This window comes from Papio anubis, chromosome 3 (assembly GCF_008728515.1).
Source record: "Papio anubis isolate 15944 chromosome 3, Panubis1.0, whole genome shotgun sequence".
NCBI classification, from domain to species: Eukaryota; Metazoa; Chordata; class Mammalia; order Primates; family Cercopithecidae; genus Papio; species Papio anubis.
The window spans coordinates 66,413,105-66,427,727 of record NC_044978.1 but is presented as its reverse complement, the minus strand read 5'-3'; the positions used below and the strand labels follow the sequence as shown (position 1 = coordinate 66,427,727).

At 41.4% G+C, this 14,623-nt stretch overlaps 1 protein-coding gene across 9 annotated transcripts in view; it reads left to right on the top strand.

Annotated features, from left to right (window-relative positions):
• Positions 1-14,623, top strand: part of SPATA5 (spermatogenesis associated 5) — a 405,297-nt gene that overhangs the window by 159,285 nt on the left and 231,389 nt on the right. Inside the window, exon 15 of one of the 9 annotated variants that reach the window (XM_021938775.2) lies at positions 466-2,223. The exons of the other annotated variants lie outside the window; for them this stretch is intronic. Coding sequence (XP_021794467.1) covers positions 466-516 — 51 coding nt within the window. The 3' untranslated portion in view covers positions 517-2,223. Of the gene's footprint in view, positions 1-465; positions 2,224-14,623 lie in introns of those variants that run through there. 9 annotated transcript variants of the gene reach the window in all.

Sequence of the window (14,623 nt, the reverse complement as noted above, 5' to 3'; positions counted from 1 at the left end):
TTGATAAAACAGCAGGGTTTGAGAGGATTGATTCCAGCTTTAAAAGAAGTTCTACTGGCCGGGCGTTGTGGCTCACGCCTGTAATCCCAGCACTTTGGGAGGCCGAGGCGGGTAGATCATGAGGTCAGGAGATCGAGACCATTCTGGCTAACACGGTGAAACGCCGTCTCTACTAAAAATACAAAAAATTAGCCGGGCGTGGTGGCAGGCGCCTGTAGTCCCAGCTACTCGGGAGGCTGAGGCAGGAGAATGGTGTGAACCCCGGAGGCGGAGCTTGCAGTGAGCCAAGCCGAGATCGCGCCACTGCACTCCAGTCTGGGAGACACAGCGAGACTCTGTCTCAAAAAAAAAAAGAAAATTCTACTGTGGTTTACCCTATCAAATAACATCACATGCTACAAAGATATCTTTCATGAAAGGAAGAGTCAGTTGATGTGGCACACTTTATTGTTGTCTTTTTTTTAGAAATTGCCACAGCCACCCCAGCCTGCACCAACCACCACTCTGATCAGTTAGCTGTCATCAACATCAAGGCAAGACCTTCCACCAGCAAAAAGATTATAACTTGCTGAAGGCTTAGATAATCATTTGCATTTTTAGCAATAAAGGATTTTTAAATTAAGGTGTATACTTTTTTTTCTCCCAGACATAATGGTATGCATACTTAGTAGACTATCATATACTGTAAACATAACTTTTATGTGTATTGGTAAATTAAAAAATTCTTGTCACTTGCTTTATTGTGATATTAGCTTTATTGCGATATTAGCTTTATTGTAGTGGTCTGGAACTGAACCTGCAGTATCTTGGAGGTAGGCCTGTATGTGTCAGAACCCTTCTAGCTGTAAAAGTAAAGAGATTGAATTTTACAATATGTGGGGTATACCCTAATCCTGGCCATTAAAAAACCACACTAAAAAAATTGTTTAATTCGGAACACAAAGGAAAATGTCAGCTTTATATTTCAGCAACAGTTTCTTTTCACTTGGAGGTAAGGCTTCCTGCTTCTCAGCTCTTTTACCAGCCTTTGACTATCTTTTACAACCCATTTACACAGACCTGCATTGTTATTGCCTCAGTGGGCTCAGGACTACCTCAGCAAACAAAGGGGCTTGGAGTGTTGCTTCACCAGCCGGAAACCTCCGTGGCCAGTGGCGCCTTCTGCCTGAATACTGCTCACACCCACTGAGCTCGTCCTGCCCACTTGGCCCAGCAGGCTGCACTCCGCTCGTGCTACTGGCCTGGATCCCACACCTGCCAAGGATGAGCCAGGCATGGAGCGGTGAGGGTTATGTGGGCGAGTGAGCCCAGGTTCTGGCCACTGTGCACAGCCAGGCACACAAGCTGCTGCATGGGGTGGGCAGCTCCAGGCACTGATAAGTTGCTGGCTCCATGTAAGGCTGTGGCTGGACCAGATGTACCACGCACAGCTTCCACTGTGTGCACCCGTGACTGGATTAGGGGAACGCAGTGGTGCCCAGAAGCTTGGAGAAGCCAGGAACCAGAGCCCTAAAGAGATGTCACAGTCCTGCCTCAGGGAGCCCCTAGGTCTGGGCTCCCCAAAGGGCTGCAACTCTTCTCTCCTTCCCATCATGCTCAATGTGGCAAGTCAGGGTGGGGAGTGTGTTTCAGCCCTGTTTGTGTTACTGCTCTTTCACTCCCTCCATTTGGTGGGTCCTGACTTCTTGTCTCACGTCCAGGACCAGTGAGGGATGTGGACAACTGGAGGGTGAGCAAGGTGGAAAGGAGCTTAATTGAACAACAGAACAGCTCTCAGGAGACCCAACATAGGTAGCTCCTTTCTGTAGCTGGTAGTGCTGAAGTCTGTCCAAGTCTGGCTGAGTTCAGGGGATTTTATGGGCTCAGAAGGGACAAAGTCCCTGCTGATTGTTCCATGGGTGGCCATGGGCAGGCCCAGTGAAAGCCCCTAAGTTCTCACTCTGGGCCGAGGACACCACATGGATCTGGCAGTCCAGCCCCCAGGCTTCAGGCTGGCCCTGCCTTGAAGGTGGGGTTTCACCAGGGACCCGCCCCTTTCCACCCAGGAGCCTTTCTGCCTCCTGTCGCCAAGAACGTGCCATTCATGGCCCCCAGGCTCTTTGTGCAAAGGGGTGCCCAAAGGCCTATGGCGAACCACCCTCAGCCCTCCTTAGCCTCCCTCCCATGCTCACCAGTGCCCAAAGTCCAGAGGGGTTCAAGGTGGCTGGGAGCTGACATCTCAGTGTGTCCCTGAGCACAAGCACATCCAGCTGAGTTGTGAGAGCACCCAGGCTTGGCCACAACTTTGCTCCGCCCAGAGCCTGCGCCACAATCAGGGAGTGGCCAGGGAGCAGGAGCAGGCGCTTCAGAGCCTGTCGGGGCAGGAGGGCTTTCCAGGACCCCAAGAAGGCCTGGGTCCAGAGCCACGGCTGGACGGCTGCAGTTAGCCCCGCCCTCCCAGCTCCTAGGGGCCAGGGCTCCTGCCTGTTCCCAGCCCTGCCGGCTTGGCGGAGCTTACAGCTCTAGCCGCACCTACCCTGTGCGGCCGGCACCTTCACAGCGGCTGCTGCAGACGGGTCACTGCTGCCATCATTACTCCCAAGTGTCGGGGCAGAAATAAGTAGAATTTTAGTGCTGGAAAGATTCTTAGAGTGATTTCTTAATGAAAATTTGACTGGCAAACTAGATATTTTACATGTAAATCTTTTAGAGAATTTATTCAGCAACAAAAATCAGTTTGTTATGTGTATATTGGCAGTTTCTAATCTGATTTTCATAATTAAATATAACTAAAATTATGAAAATGTACTAAAAAAAAAAAAGCTAGATTATACTCCTGTCTCCTAGAAGGGACAGTGCAGGTAAACCAGACCAGTGCCTTGTATCAATAATTATGTTTCATACCAAGTAATAATGTTTACCTTTTTGTTATGCCAGTAAAATTTATGGCCTAAAAGTTACATGTTGTTTCTGTTTACATGGAGATATTTGATGACAGACTTATTCAGAGGTATGTTTTGTTATGGAAAAGACAATGATAAGCCAGTTGTAAAACTGGAGCCTTTTGAAAGTCTTGATTCCGCAACTTCTTTTTTTTTGTATTAGAGAACAAAACAGAATATTTGTAATAGGATTTTTTTAAAGTGTAGTATATTCTACCTAAGTAGAAAGTTGAAGAAAATAGAATGCTAATGTTTGGAGAAGGTGAGCAAAATTGTATTTCTATGAATGTTTAGGATATTTTGGGAATTTCTAAGAGTTCAGCCTCTTTAATTCTATATTTTGGGGCTTAACACATTTTAAAAAAAATAAAATATATGTGATTTTTTTAGAGACTAGTAGAGGCCTGACATTTTGAGTTTAATAACTTTATGAGGTTTATTCTTAAATTCTGTATCAGACTTAATGTCTTTGAATTGTGTATGTAATATTTTGATGTCCTTTTGCTGTTGCATTTATAAACCAGAATTCAGTCTTTGATGTTTGCATCATATTACTAAGTGATTTGGGTAAAGACAGAGGGGAAAAAGAAAAAGAGGGAAGAAGGGGGAGGGTAGAGGGAGGTTGAAGTGGTATATGTGTGTGGGTTGTTGTATTTATGTTTTATCTTTGCTTGTTAGACAATTAGAATTGAAGTTAAACACTAGGAAATAGATGATAAGTTTATCTCTATACTCCCAGGAAAATTTAACATTAGAATTAAGGCATTTAGCTAAACTAACTCAAGATTGGAAAACTGCTGTGTTCTATGCCTGTGTTTAGAAATAAAGTTTTATTGAAGCACAGCCACATTCATTTTCTGTTGTGAGTGCTTTCATGCTGCAATGGGAGAGTTGAATAGTGCTACATAGACTGTATGGCTGACAAACTGAAAATATGTACCATCTGCCCCTTTATTACTAATTATAATATGGCTTATAGGAAGCTATTAGTAATTATTAGAACTAGGAAATACTCATATGATAAATCTGTCTTATCTGAAGCAATAATAATACTGAGCCTCGTAGGAAAAGATTATATCAATCATCTGACACTGTAGGTGCTACAAGTGTTTTCTCATTCTGATTCTCCTTACCTCCTTTTATGCTACTCAGCTGTTTTTTTCTGTAGTGCTTATTAGTGTAGTGTAGTGAATATTATTACCACATAGTTTACTTATACAAAGTGTTTATTATTGTCTCACATTGCTCTAATGCAAGGGAAGCATTTTTGTCTATTTTGAGCAAGGATTTTTGTCATATTTACTGGTATTTTTAGGTACCTGGAACACATAGTAGCAGTTAGTATGAAATAAACCTGCCTTCTTATTAACTATATTAATCAATTTAGAAAGCATCAGCTTTTCACTTGCTGGCTATATTTTGCCAATTCAAAATGCAAATAATTTGCTGAGCTAAATGGTGTATCTTTTAATTCGTTTTCTCTGTTCTTCATTGAGCAAGTTACTATTTTCTATTTTTAACTCCTCGCTTTATCACTAGCTACATGTAGTTTTTTCTTGGGGGTGATATGTGTTTAGTAGAAGGTAGTTCAGTAATATATTTACTGAATAGCAAAATGAACACTAAGATTAAAGCTCATGTTAACTGCTTTGATGGCCTTGAGGAAGTAATGCTGAGAGTTTAATCACTATTAAGTAATTAAGAATCATTTCTCATAAAAGTTCTCTTCCTTCCAGTTATATTCATGACTGTGTTTTGGTGATAGTTGATTGCCCTGCTTACATAGTTGCAAAATTGGTAAGGAGAACAGTATTCTGCAGCCAAGTTTCCATGAGTTGATATTTCACATTCACATTCGTGACCTAAACGTGTATTCTGGCAGACAGTGAGAAAAGCCAAATGTTCTTGTAAGCAGCAAGGATTTTCTTCATGGAAAACAAAGAAGTAAAAATGTAATCCAAGCAAAGCTATCATGTAGATACTGAATTTTATAGGTATATCTATAGAAAATTAATATTTGCTTTTATACATTTTATTACAAGTTTATTTTGTTAGGTATTATATTTGAAGTAAAAAATAAAATACAAAATTGAATACATAAAGGGAAATCAGAAAAACCCAGAAATATAATAACAATTATTATATACTAAGATAATAACAATTATTACCATTTTTATTTGAGCACATACACTATACCAGGCACAGCACAGCGTGCTTTATGTACATAATCTGTAGCTCTCCTAACAACCCTGCAAAGTAGTACCTCTGTTTACATTTTGAAGATGAGAAAATTACTACTCAAAGAGATTAAATAGCTTGCCATGATTCAGAAACTAGTAAGTAATGAAGGCAGTACAGTAAGGCAGGACTTTCTGTCTCCCCAGATACCTTATTCTTTATCCCGTAGCATGTCATTTTTCTCCAGTGTTGTCATGATGTGTCATCAGGTGACTATACTTTTTAATCCATACTTTATTTAAAAATTTTATGTGTTAGAAAACTTACACTCTAGACATTTAAAATTTAAAATTTCGTAACATAGTATGCTTCTGAATAACCTGAGAAGAATGTTATACAAAAGGAAATGGCTTGCTGATTCCATGGAGTAATAAATGCCTACCTGTTTTCATTTTGAAGTTAAAGCGATTGCTTCTGATTTTAAGCCAACATGTATTTTTTTTTTTTTCATTTTATCTTTCTCAGCTTTATAACATGTATTTGGCCTTATACAGCTGTGAAAATTGATCATACAAATTGGTTTGAGCATATGTGACCTATGAACACTTGTATTCTGACTTAGAGGAGAGTTTTATATTTTCTGGGCAACATAGAGCCATACATTTTTGGACACCCCTCGTATTTTACATTTAATAGAATGATGAAAACGATTCATTAAGCCTTTCTTTGATGAAAGACAGAAACCACAGAGCAATGAAGGTACTGGCATTTCTGATAAAGTGTATATATTAAAGTCTTACGGTAGCCTATGACAAAGAGCTTGTTTGGAAAAATTGAGAGATTCAAGTTTTGTATTATATGTAAGTTTTGTCACGTCATCAAATGCCTCCCTTTCTTTTTTTTCTTTTTTTTTTTTGTTTTTGAGATGGAGTCTCGCTCTGTCACCCAGGCTGGAGTGCAGTGGCCCAATCTCCACTCAATGCAAACTCCGCCCCCCAGGTTCATGCCATTCTCCTGCCTCAGCCTCCCCAGTAGCTGGGACTATAGGCGCTGCCTCCTTTTCTATGTCTTATCACGAATTTATTTTTTTCCCTTTAATAGTAGATCAAATATAGATAGACAGGAAAGACTAAAAGATCAGTTATGGTAATATAGTGAAGATGTTTCATTCATACTTAAATATTATACAAGTATTAGTTTTGTATTATACTTATTATTATTATTATTTTGAGACAGAGACTTGCTCAGTTGCCCAGGATGGGGTGCAATGGCACGATCTCCATTCATTGCAACCTCTGCCTTCTGGGTTCAAGCAATTCTTCTGCCTCAGCCTTCCAAGTAGCTGGGATTACAGGCACATGCCAATTTTTGTATTTTTGTAAAGACAGAGGGTTTCATCATGTTGGGCAGGCTGGTCTTGAACTCCTGACCTCGGGTGATCCGCCCGCCTCGGCCTCCCAAAGTGCTGGGATTACAGGCGTGAGCCACCGCACCTGGCTATACTTACTATTTTAGAAGAACTTTATGAACACTATTAATACCAAAAATTGCCTTAAATTATTATCTATTGAATGAATATTTGACTGGCTGACTGAATGAATGCATACATTCAGAACTCTGGAATCCAAAATCTTGTAGAGCCTCCCTTTGAGTGGAAATTCCTCTTCCTTGATTTTAGAAATGTTAAATTAAAAGATAGCTTAATATTGGTATTGTTACTTTCTATAATTGTCAAAAAGAAGTTATAGTGTCCTCCTAAAGACAAATAAGGAGATAAAGAAAAACAAAAATAATTGAGTTAAATTGTTAATTTTTGTTTGTTGTATGTGTTCCTGAGATCCTTGAGATTAAAATTCAAGCAGGGATGCAGTCTTCTTTTGAGTTACATGTTAGAGTCTGTGACATTAGCATTCTCTATCTCAAACAGTAATGCTGCCAAAATGGTTCTTGATTTAAGGATGTGATTTCTTTTATAGTCAGTATTTTTTAACATATCACATTTGAGTCTTGTAAAACTTAACTGCTTCCTTCTTTCACATATCAGTTTCTCTTCCATCAGAGAGAATAGTGATATGGAATCATTTTGTCTGAATGGTTGGCTAAAAGTACAAAGTGTAGAAGGTAGAAACTTAAATACAGGATAATGAATTTTTTTAATATCTGATTCCCAAGCATTAACATTTTTTTTTCTGTTTCCACACCACAAAAACTTCTTCCAAAAGTATCCACAGGCACAGAAGCTCTGTTTAGATTTTTCCTATGTGCTTTCTTTTCTTGATATTTTGATTTTTTTCCAAAATGAGTTTGCTGTTTAGTTTCGATGAAGTAAATATCTATATAAAATCTGAAGATTTTTATTTCTTGGATTTGGAGGGTAATTTGAATGTTAGATTTTTAAAGGCTTATACTTAAGATGGCCATTAGTAGTTAAATCTGTTTTGTAACTAATCTAGTGTAATTTAGTTAATAGAGGTCAGTATGGAGTCATTCATATATTTATATTTCCTGTTTCATATGTTTATAAATATTTGATGAATATCATTGGCTTTTTTCCTCCAATGTGTTTGGATTCAAGGAATTAAGGGTCTATATAAATACTTATTTTTCTGTGTGTGCATTTTCTTGTGTTTGTTTTCATTGGTTTTGAGTTTGACTTAATATACACATGTGCATTGAAAAAGATGATCTTTCCAAAAGCTTGCTTGGGATCTGTGCTAGGAGGATGATTTAGATGGATGGAGAGGGTTGCTTGCTTTACTACTTACTTTCCCAGACAAATCCATGGAGACAGGTTGCTAATAGGATAGGAGAAAAACAACAAAAACAAATACAGCTTTTTGGTCTGGAACTGAATTGTATTATCTGTACTGTCAGTTAGAGCCTTTGCTCACTTACCCAGACAATCTCTACAGGGATTAAAGCTTCCTCCTGCATTACTGATAACTTTCAGTATGCTGCAGCCTCATATCCAATTAATATTAAAAAAAAAAAATCTGGCTGTAAATGGTTGTAAAATCCTCACCAGTTCAACCTTTAATGAGAGTGATTGTGCTGATTACTCAAACAAGATTATCAATAATTAAAGGAATAGCGATCACTTGGATTTTATTTTCAGTTTTCATATGTAAATCCTTGCACCCCTTCCCCAAGGTTGGGCCTGATTTTGTTATGGGATCTTTGGTGTGTTGTTTTTCTGACCAGCAACCTTTGTGGCCAGTGGAGCCTTTGCCTGAGTTCTCATCCTGCATCTACGAAGAATGAGGTACATAGACAAGTGGAGGGTGAGCAAGACGAAGAGGAGCTTTATTGAGTGTTAGAACAGCTCAGAAGAGACCTGCAGTGGGTAGCTCCTCTCTGTAGGGAGGTCATCTCATTGAGTGTTCAACTCTCAGCAGAGAGGAGGCCGGAGTGGGTAACTCCTCTCTGCAGGCAGGTTGTCCCGATGAGTGTTCAGCTCTTAGCAGAGAGGGTAGCTCCTCTCTGCTGCTGGTCATCCTGTTGTCTGCCACTCTCAGCAGAGAGGAGGTCCTGGAGAGGGTAGACTTCTCTCTGATGCTGATCATCCTGACCTCAGCAGCTCTCAGCAGAGAGGGTAGCTCTTCTCTGCAGCCAGTCCTTCCACTGGCTCTCTGCTCTGCTCTGGCTGAGTCCAGGGCTTTTATGAGCCTCAGAGGGGAGGAAATGTGCATGCTGATTGGTCCATGGGACTGTGGTAAAGGCACCACAAGTCCCCACTCTGGTCTGCAGGACTGGCAGCCTGGCCCCCAGCCTAGAGGCCTTCCCTGGCCTGAAGGTGGGGCCTCACCAGGGACCTGCCCCTTTCAGCCCAGGAACCTGTCCGTGTTCCACTGCTGCCCGTCACACCCAGGCTGCTCACACCCATGCCAAGGAGCACCCACGGGCCAGCCCAGAGCCTCACTCAGCCCCATCTTGGCCTCCCTCTCCCATTTGGCATCCATAGTCCAGAAGGGCCAAGGTGGCAGGAGCCTGGCCTGTCAGCGCTGCCTGGAGCAGCACACACCCGGCCAGGCCACAACAACGCTGGGACTGGGGAGAGGCCAGGCAGTGGGAGCAGACACCCCTGAGCCTGATGATGATGGGGGACCCTCCTGGGTACTCGAGAGCACCGGGAGGCCCAGGCCCACAGCCACAACCCAGGCGACTGCAGCTGTGCCTGGGGGGCTCTCACCCTTCCAACTCGTAAGGGGCAGAGCTCCCACCAGTCCCTGGTTCTGCAGAGTATGCAGCCTTGACCGTGCCCCTTCTCTGCATCTCCCACAGTGGTAGCAGGTGAGGTGCAGGTGGCACAGTGGCCCTGGCCAACCCAGCACAAACCTGACGCTCCCAGGGCTAGTCCTGTGAGTCTTAGTGGCGGCACCTTTGGCCAGGTGCTTGTGGGCTATCAGGACATGGTGGGGAGCGAGGTCAAGGCTGTATTGGAGGCTCCGAGTCTGGTAGCAGATCCTGCCTGACTGTGCGAGGGTGGAGGTGGCACAGCCCACCTTGGGGACATGGGGCACAGGAGACTGTTGCCACTGCTGCTCTCACAGCTGCTTCTACTGTCCTGTCTACCTCCTTGCAGCCTGGAGCAGGGCTCCAGGCCATCAGTGGGCTGGGCTGGCATCCAAGGCCGGGATGACATTGCCACAAGTTCCCCCTGTGGACCTGGCTCTTGGTGGCGGCCTGGGGCTCCTTCTCGCGCAGCTTGAGACCCTGCCAGGGGGACACCTCTGGGAGCGGATTGCGGGCCCCAAACCCAGTCGTCGGGAGCGCCAGGCTGGACAGTCACTCGGACGCGGGGTGAATCCTGGGGATGCAGCCTCAGTGGCCCCCGCTGAGCCTCCTGCCGAGGTGCAGTAACTTGGAGCCGCCAGCAGGGTGGGCGCGGCAGCAGAGTTGCTTGCCAGGTTTGGGAAGCGGGCTCCACTCCCACTTTCTACCCCACACCTCTGAAGTACGGCCCCAGAGTGCGTTCAGGCCCAGCCCCCTTCACTCTGTGTGCAACCGCAGCACCCCTGGGTCCCGCTCTGCCTTGGGACCCCTCTATGCCAGACCGTGCTCTTCCCCCGTCTGCAGGTAGCTCAGCCCGGCCCTACCTCAGTGGCTCCCAGGATTGGGGTTCCAGGGCAGCAGGCCCCAGGTACCGTTCGCCTCGAAGTCCACCTGAGGATCCACAGCTTGCACCCCGACCCGCACCCACACCCGCGCCCCACCACAGCCGGCCCCGGCTGCCAAAGTGGCAGTAACTACTTTGGATGGCCCGCTGCTGCCATCAGTTTGAATGGTTTATGTTTTGCCGTCCTTGTTAGTTGAGAAGAAAAACATGGATGTATGGATGTACAGTGATGGATGTATGGATGTACAGTGATGGATGCACTAGCAGCTTAAGAGTCATTTTGAAGACTTTGTTTTTTTTTTTTTTTTAATTTTTTGAGACAGAGTCTTGTTCCATCCCCCAGGCTGGAGTTCAGTGGGGCAGTCGTGGCTCACTGCAGCCTTGACCTCATGGGCTCAAGCGATCTTCCTGCCTTAGCCACCCAAGTAGCTGGGACTACAGGCAGGTGCCACCACTCCCAGCTAATTTTTAAATTTTTTGTAAAGACAGGGTCTTGCTTTGTTGCACAAGCTGGTCTCCAATTCCCGGGCTCTCGCAGTCCTCCTGGCTTGACCTCCCAAAGTGCCCCCACACCCAGGCTATTTTGAGGACATTTCCATTTTCAGAAAAGTTATAAGTATTTTGACCCTGCATGAAAGTTTGGAATGATGGAATCATAGAAACAAAAGCAACAGAAAGCCTCAAAAGATTTTTTAAACCAAACAAAAATTATTGGAAGCAGCTTTTACCTCAAGCAGTGAATGAGCTACACAGAAAGTTGATTTTTCTTTTCTTAATGATTTCTAGTAATGGGGATTTTACAGCTTATTCTTCTCAACCTCCCTCCAGGTCAGTTTTGGTTGTTACAGCTGGAGGAATGATACTGGCATCCAGTGGGTAGAGGTCAGGGATGTTACCAGACCTCCTATAATGCACAGGAAAACCCTTCCTGTCCCACAACGAAACATTATTAGCCCAAGTAATGCTGAGATTGAGAAACTCTGCTGTAAAGTGTGGATTTTTATCTTGATGGGAGTTTTTCCAAGTAGCTACATTGATGTTTACAATGCTTTATAAATAAAGGGAGATTTTGTTTGTTTAATAACAAACAAAATAAGATAAGAGGTAATAAGAGGTAAAAGAGGCTTTAGACACAGATTTTGGGATTTATAGATGCAATAAACACATAAACACAAACAGTCTTCAAAAAATGTTCATGGAGACAGTATGGTAATCTTGTGATACAGGGAAATGGAAAACATTTTATTATAGAAGAACATGAGAAATTAGTATTATTTTTTACTCTTTCATGGACGTGAAATGAAACTTCTGCTTTGTAGGTGTTGGTGTTGTACAGAATTATTTCTGTATTTGTGAATTAAATCATTTAATTAAAAAAGTAATCACAATATCCAAAAATCAGTTATATTGGTAGAATACTCAAGAGCCTGAAGCTCTGGATTCATTTCCCATTTGTGACTGTAGTTAATTTATTTAATATCCAAGCCTCAGTTAACACATCTGAAAAGTAAGGTAGTTTTTATAAACTTGTCAGATGGGCATTAGTTAATTTGTATTTGATAATTTGTATTGACACTAAACTGTTATCAGTTGTTAAAAGAACTGTTCAGTCTTTATTTGATTGCTGAACTTCAGTGTAAGGAGTAGGTGTTTCTTTGTTCATTTCATAAAGGAAGCTCTTGAACCTTTGTTTTCAAGCATTGTCTGCTCAGTCACAATAATTTGCAGTGCAGGGATGTATATATAACCACACATGTATAAACACAAACATGCCTAGTGACTTGATGGTAGAGAAGTTAAGGATTTACAAAATGTGTTTACATTGCTTTCCAGAGATTGAGGTTGAGGTTTTTGGAAACTGGCATGCTGATAGGACCCATTATGGAACCATAATCATGTGGATTTAGCACATGAGATAGAGCATATAACCTATAAACATATTTAATGATACTCTCCGTTGTGCTACAACAGAAACAGACATTGGAAAGTAAATGTAAATGATCTTATTCCCACTCTTAAAAATTTGCAATTGATTTTATTTTTTAAATGATTATGTTGTCTGCCATACTACCCACAGTCCATTAACTAAATGGATGCATGTTGTTGAAAAGTTCTGCTTTCTGTAAAGGAGGAGAGGGAGAAAAAAAAAACACAGGTTGGAGTCACAAATCATAGCAAGTCACTTTACCTTTGTTTCCATGCTTAAGAAGTTGTCTCTTTGGTGGAGACAGACGAGATCTGTATTCTATCCCACCAAAAGTCCTTAGGGTTATTTTTAAAAAAATTGTTTTAAATTAAGGGACCATCCGGGGCCACACAACTAATATAGACAAGAAATTGGATCTCAGATGGAGGTGGAAACTGCGGAGTTTGATGATCTTTTAGAGATTGCAGTGTATGAAATAAATTGTTTCATTTATAAATGGAAGCAAAGCAATAAACTTCATGTTATTCTATATACAACTTTAATTACTGTTTCTTTCATTTTTTAAAAGATATTTTGTTAAGATGGTATTTTGAATTGGTAACATGTATATAATTCAGAGATCAAAACTGTATAGAAAGATATACATATACATGGTAATACCTTGTTCCTTCTACCTCTGCAGCCCAACCTTGTCTTTTCCACCTTACTTTTGTTAGTCTCTTGTTTCTTCTTCCAATTTTTTAACACAAACAAAATATATATATGCATATATATATATGTTTTCAATGCCCATTGGTATTTGCAATACCCAATACGTGTGTGTGTGTGTGTATATATATATATGTTTTCAATACCCATTTCTCCCAGATATATACAATGAAGGAAACTATGTATACCCTTCACTACTTTGCTTTTTTGATTTAACTGTTTCTTGAGGATCTTTTTCTCTCAGTAAATGGACATTTTCCTCATCCTTTTGAAGGATGCATGGATGAAGAACTACCATAGTTATTCAACCAGTCCCTTATTTTATGGACTCTTAGGCTATTGTCAGTCTTTTGCCACTACTAACAGTACTACAAAGAGTAATCTTGTCCAGGTGTCATTTGGTACTTGTGCAGGTTTGTTGTAAAAGTGGGATTGTTGTGTTATGGGTAAATACATTTGTAATTATGTTAGATATTATCATATTTCCTTTTATGATGATTCTACCATTTTTTACTTTCACCAGTAATTTTGAATGTGTCGGGGTTTCCAGGTTGGTATCAGTAGTTAGTAGTTAATTTAAAAGGGTAAGTAAACTACAAACCACTGCTTTATTTCACTGCTCAGTGAAATAAAAGAGGACACAAACAAATGGAAGAACATACCATGTTCGTGGATAGGAAGAATCAATATTGTGAAAATGGCCATACTGCCCAGGGTAATTTATAGATTCAGTGCCATCCCCATTAAGCTACCAATGACCTTCCTCACAGAATTGGAAAAAACTGCTTTAAAGTTCATATGGAACCAAAAAAGACCCCACATTGCCAAGACAATCCTAAGCCAAAAGAACAAAGCTGGAGGCATTACGCTACCTGACTTCAAACTATACTACAAGGCTACAGTAACCAAAACATCATGGTACTGGTACCAAAACAGAGATACAGACCAATGCAACAGAACAGAGCCATCAGAAATAATACCACACATCTGCAACCATCTGATCTTTGACAAACCTGACAAAAACAAGAAATGGGGAAAGGATTCCCTATTTAATAAATGGTGCTAGGAAAATTGGCTAGCCATAAGTAGAAAGCTGGAACTGGATCCTTTCCTTACTCCTTATATGAAAATTAATTCAAGATGGATTACAGACTTAAATGTTAGACCTAAAACCATAAAAACCCTAGAAGAAAACCTAAGTAATACCATTCAGGACATAGGCATGGTCAAGGACTTCATGTCTAAAACACCAAAAGCAACGGCAACAAAAGCCCACATTGACAAATGGGATCTAATTAAACTAAAGAGCTTCTGCACAGCAAAAGAAACTACCATCAGAGAGAACAGGCAACCTACAGAATGGGAGAAAATTTTTGCAATCTACTTATCTGACAAAGGGCTAATATCCAGAACCTATAACGAACTCAATCAAATTTATAAGAAAAAAAACAACCCCATCAAAAAGTGGGCAAAGGGTATGAATAGACACTTCTCAAAAAAAGACATTCATACAGCCAACAGACACATGAAAAAATGTTTATCATCACTCGCCATCAGAGAAATGCAAATCAAAACCACAATGAGATACCATCTCACACCAGTTAGAATGGCAATCTTTAAAAAAATCAGGAAACAACAGGTGCTGGAGAGGATGTGGAGAAATAGGAACGCTTTTACACTGTTGGTGGGACTGTAAACTAGTTCAACCATTGTGGAAAACAGTGTGGCAATTCCTCAAGGATCTAGAACTAGAAATACCATTTGACCCAGCCA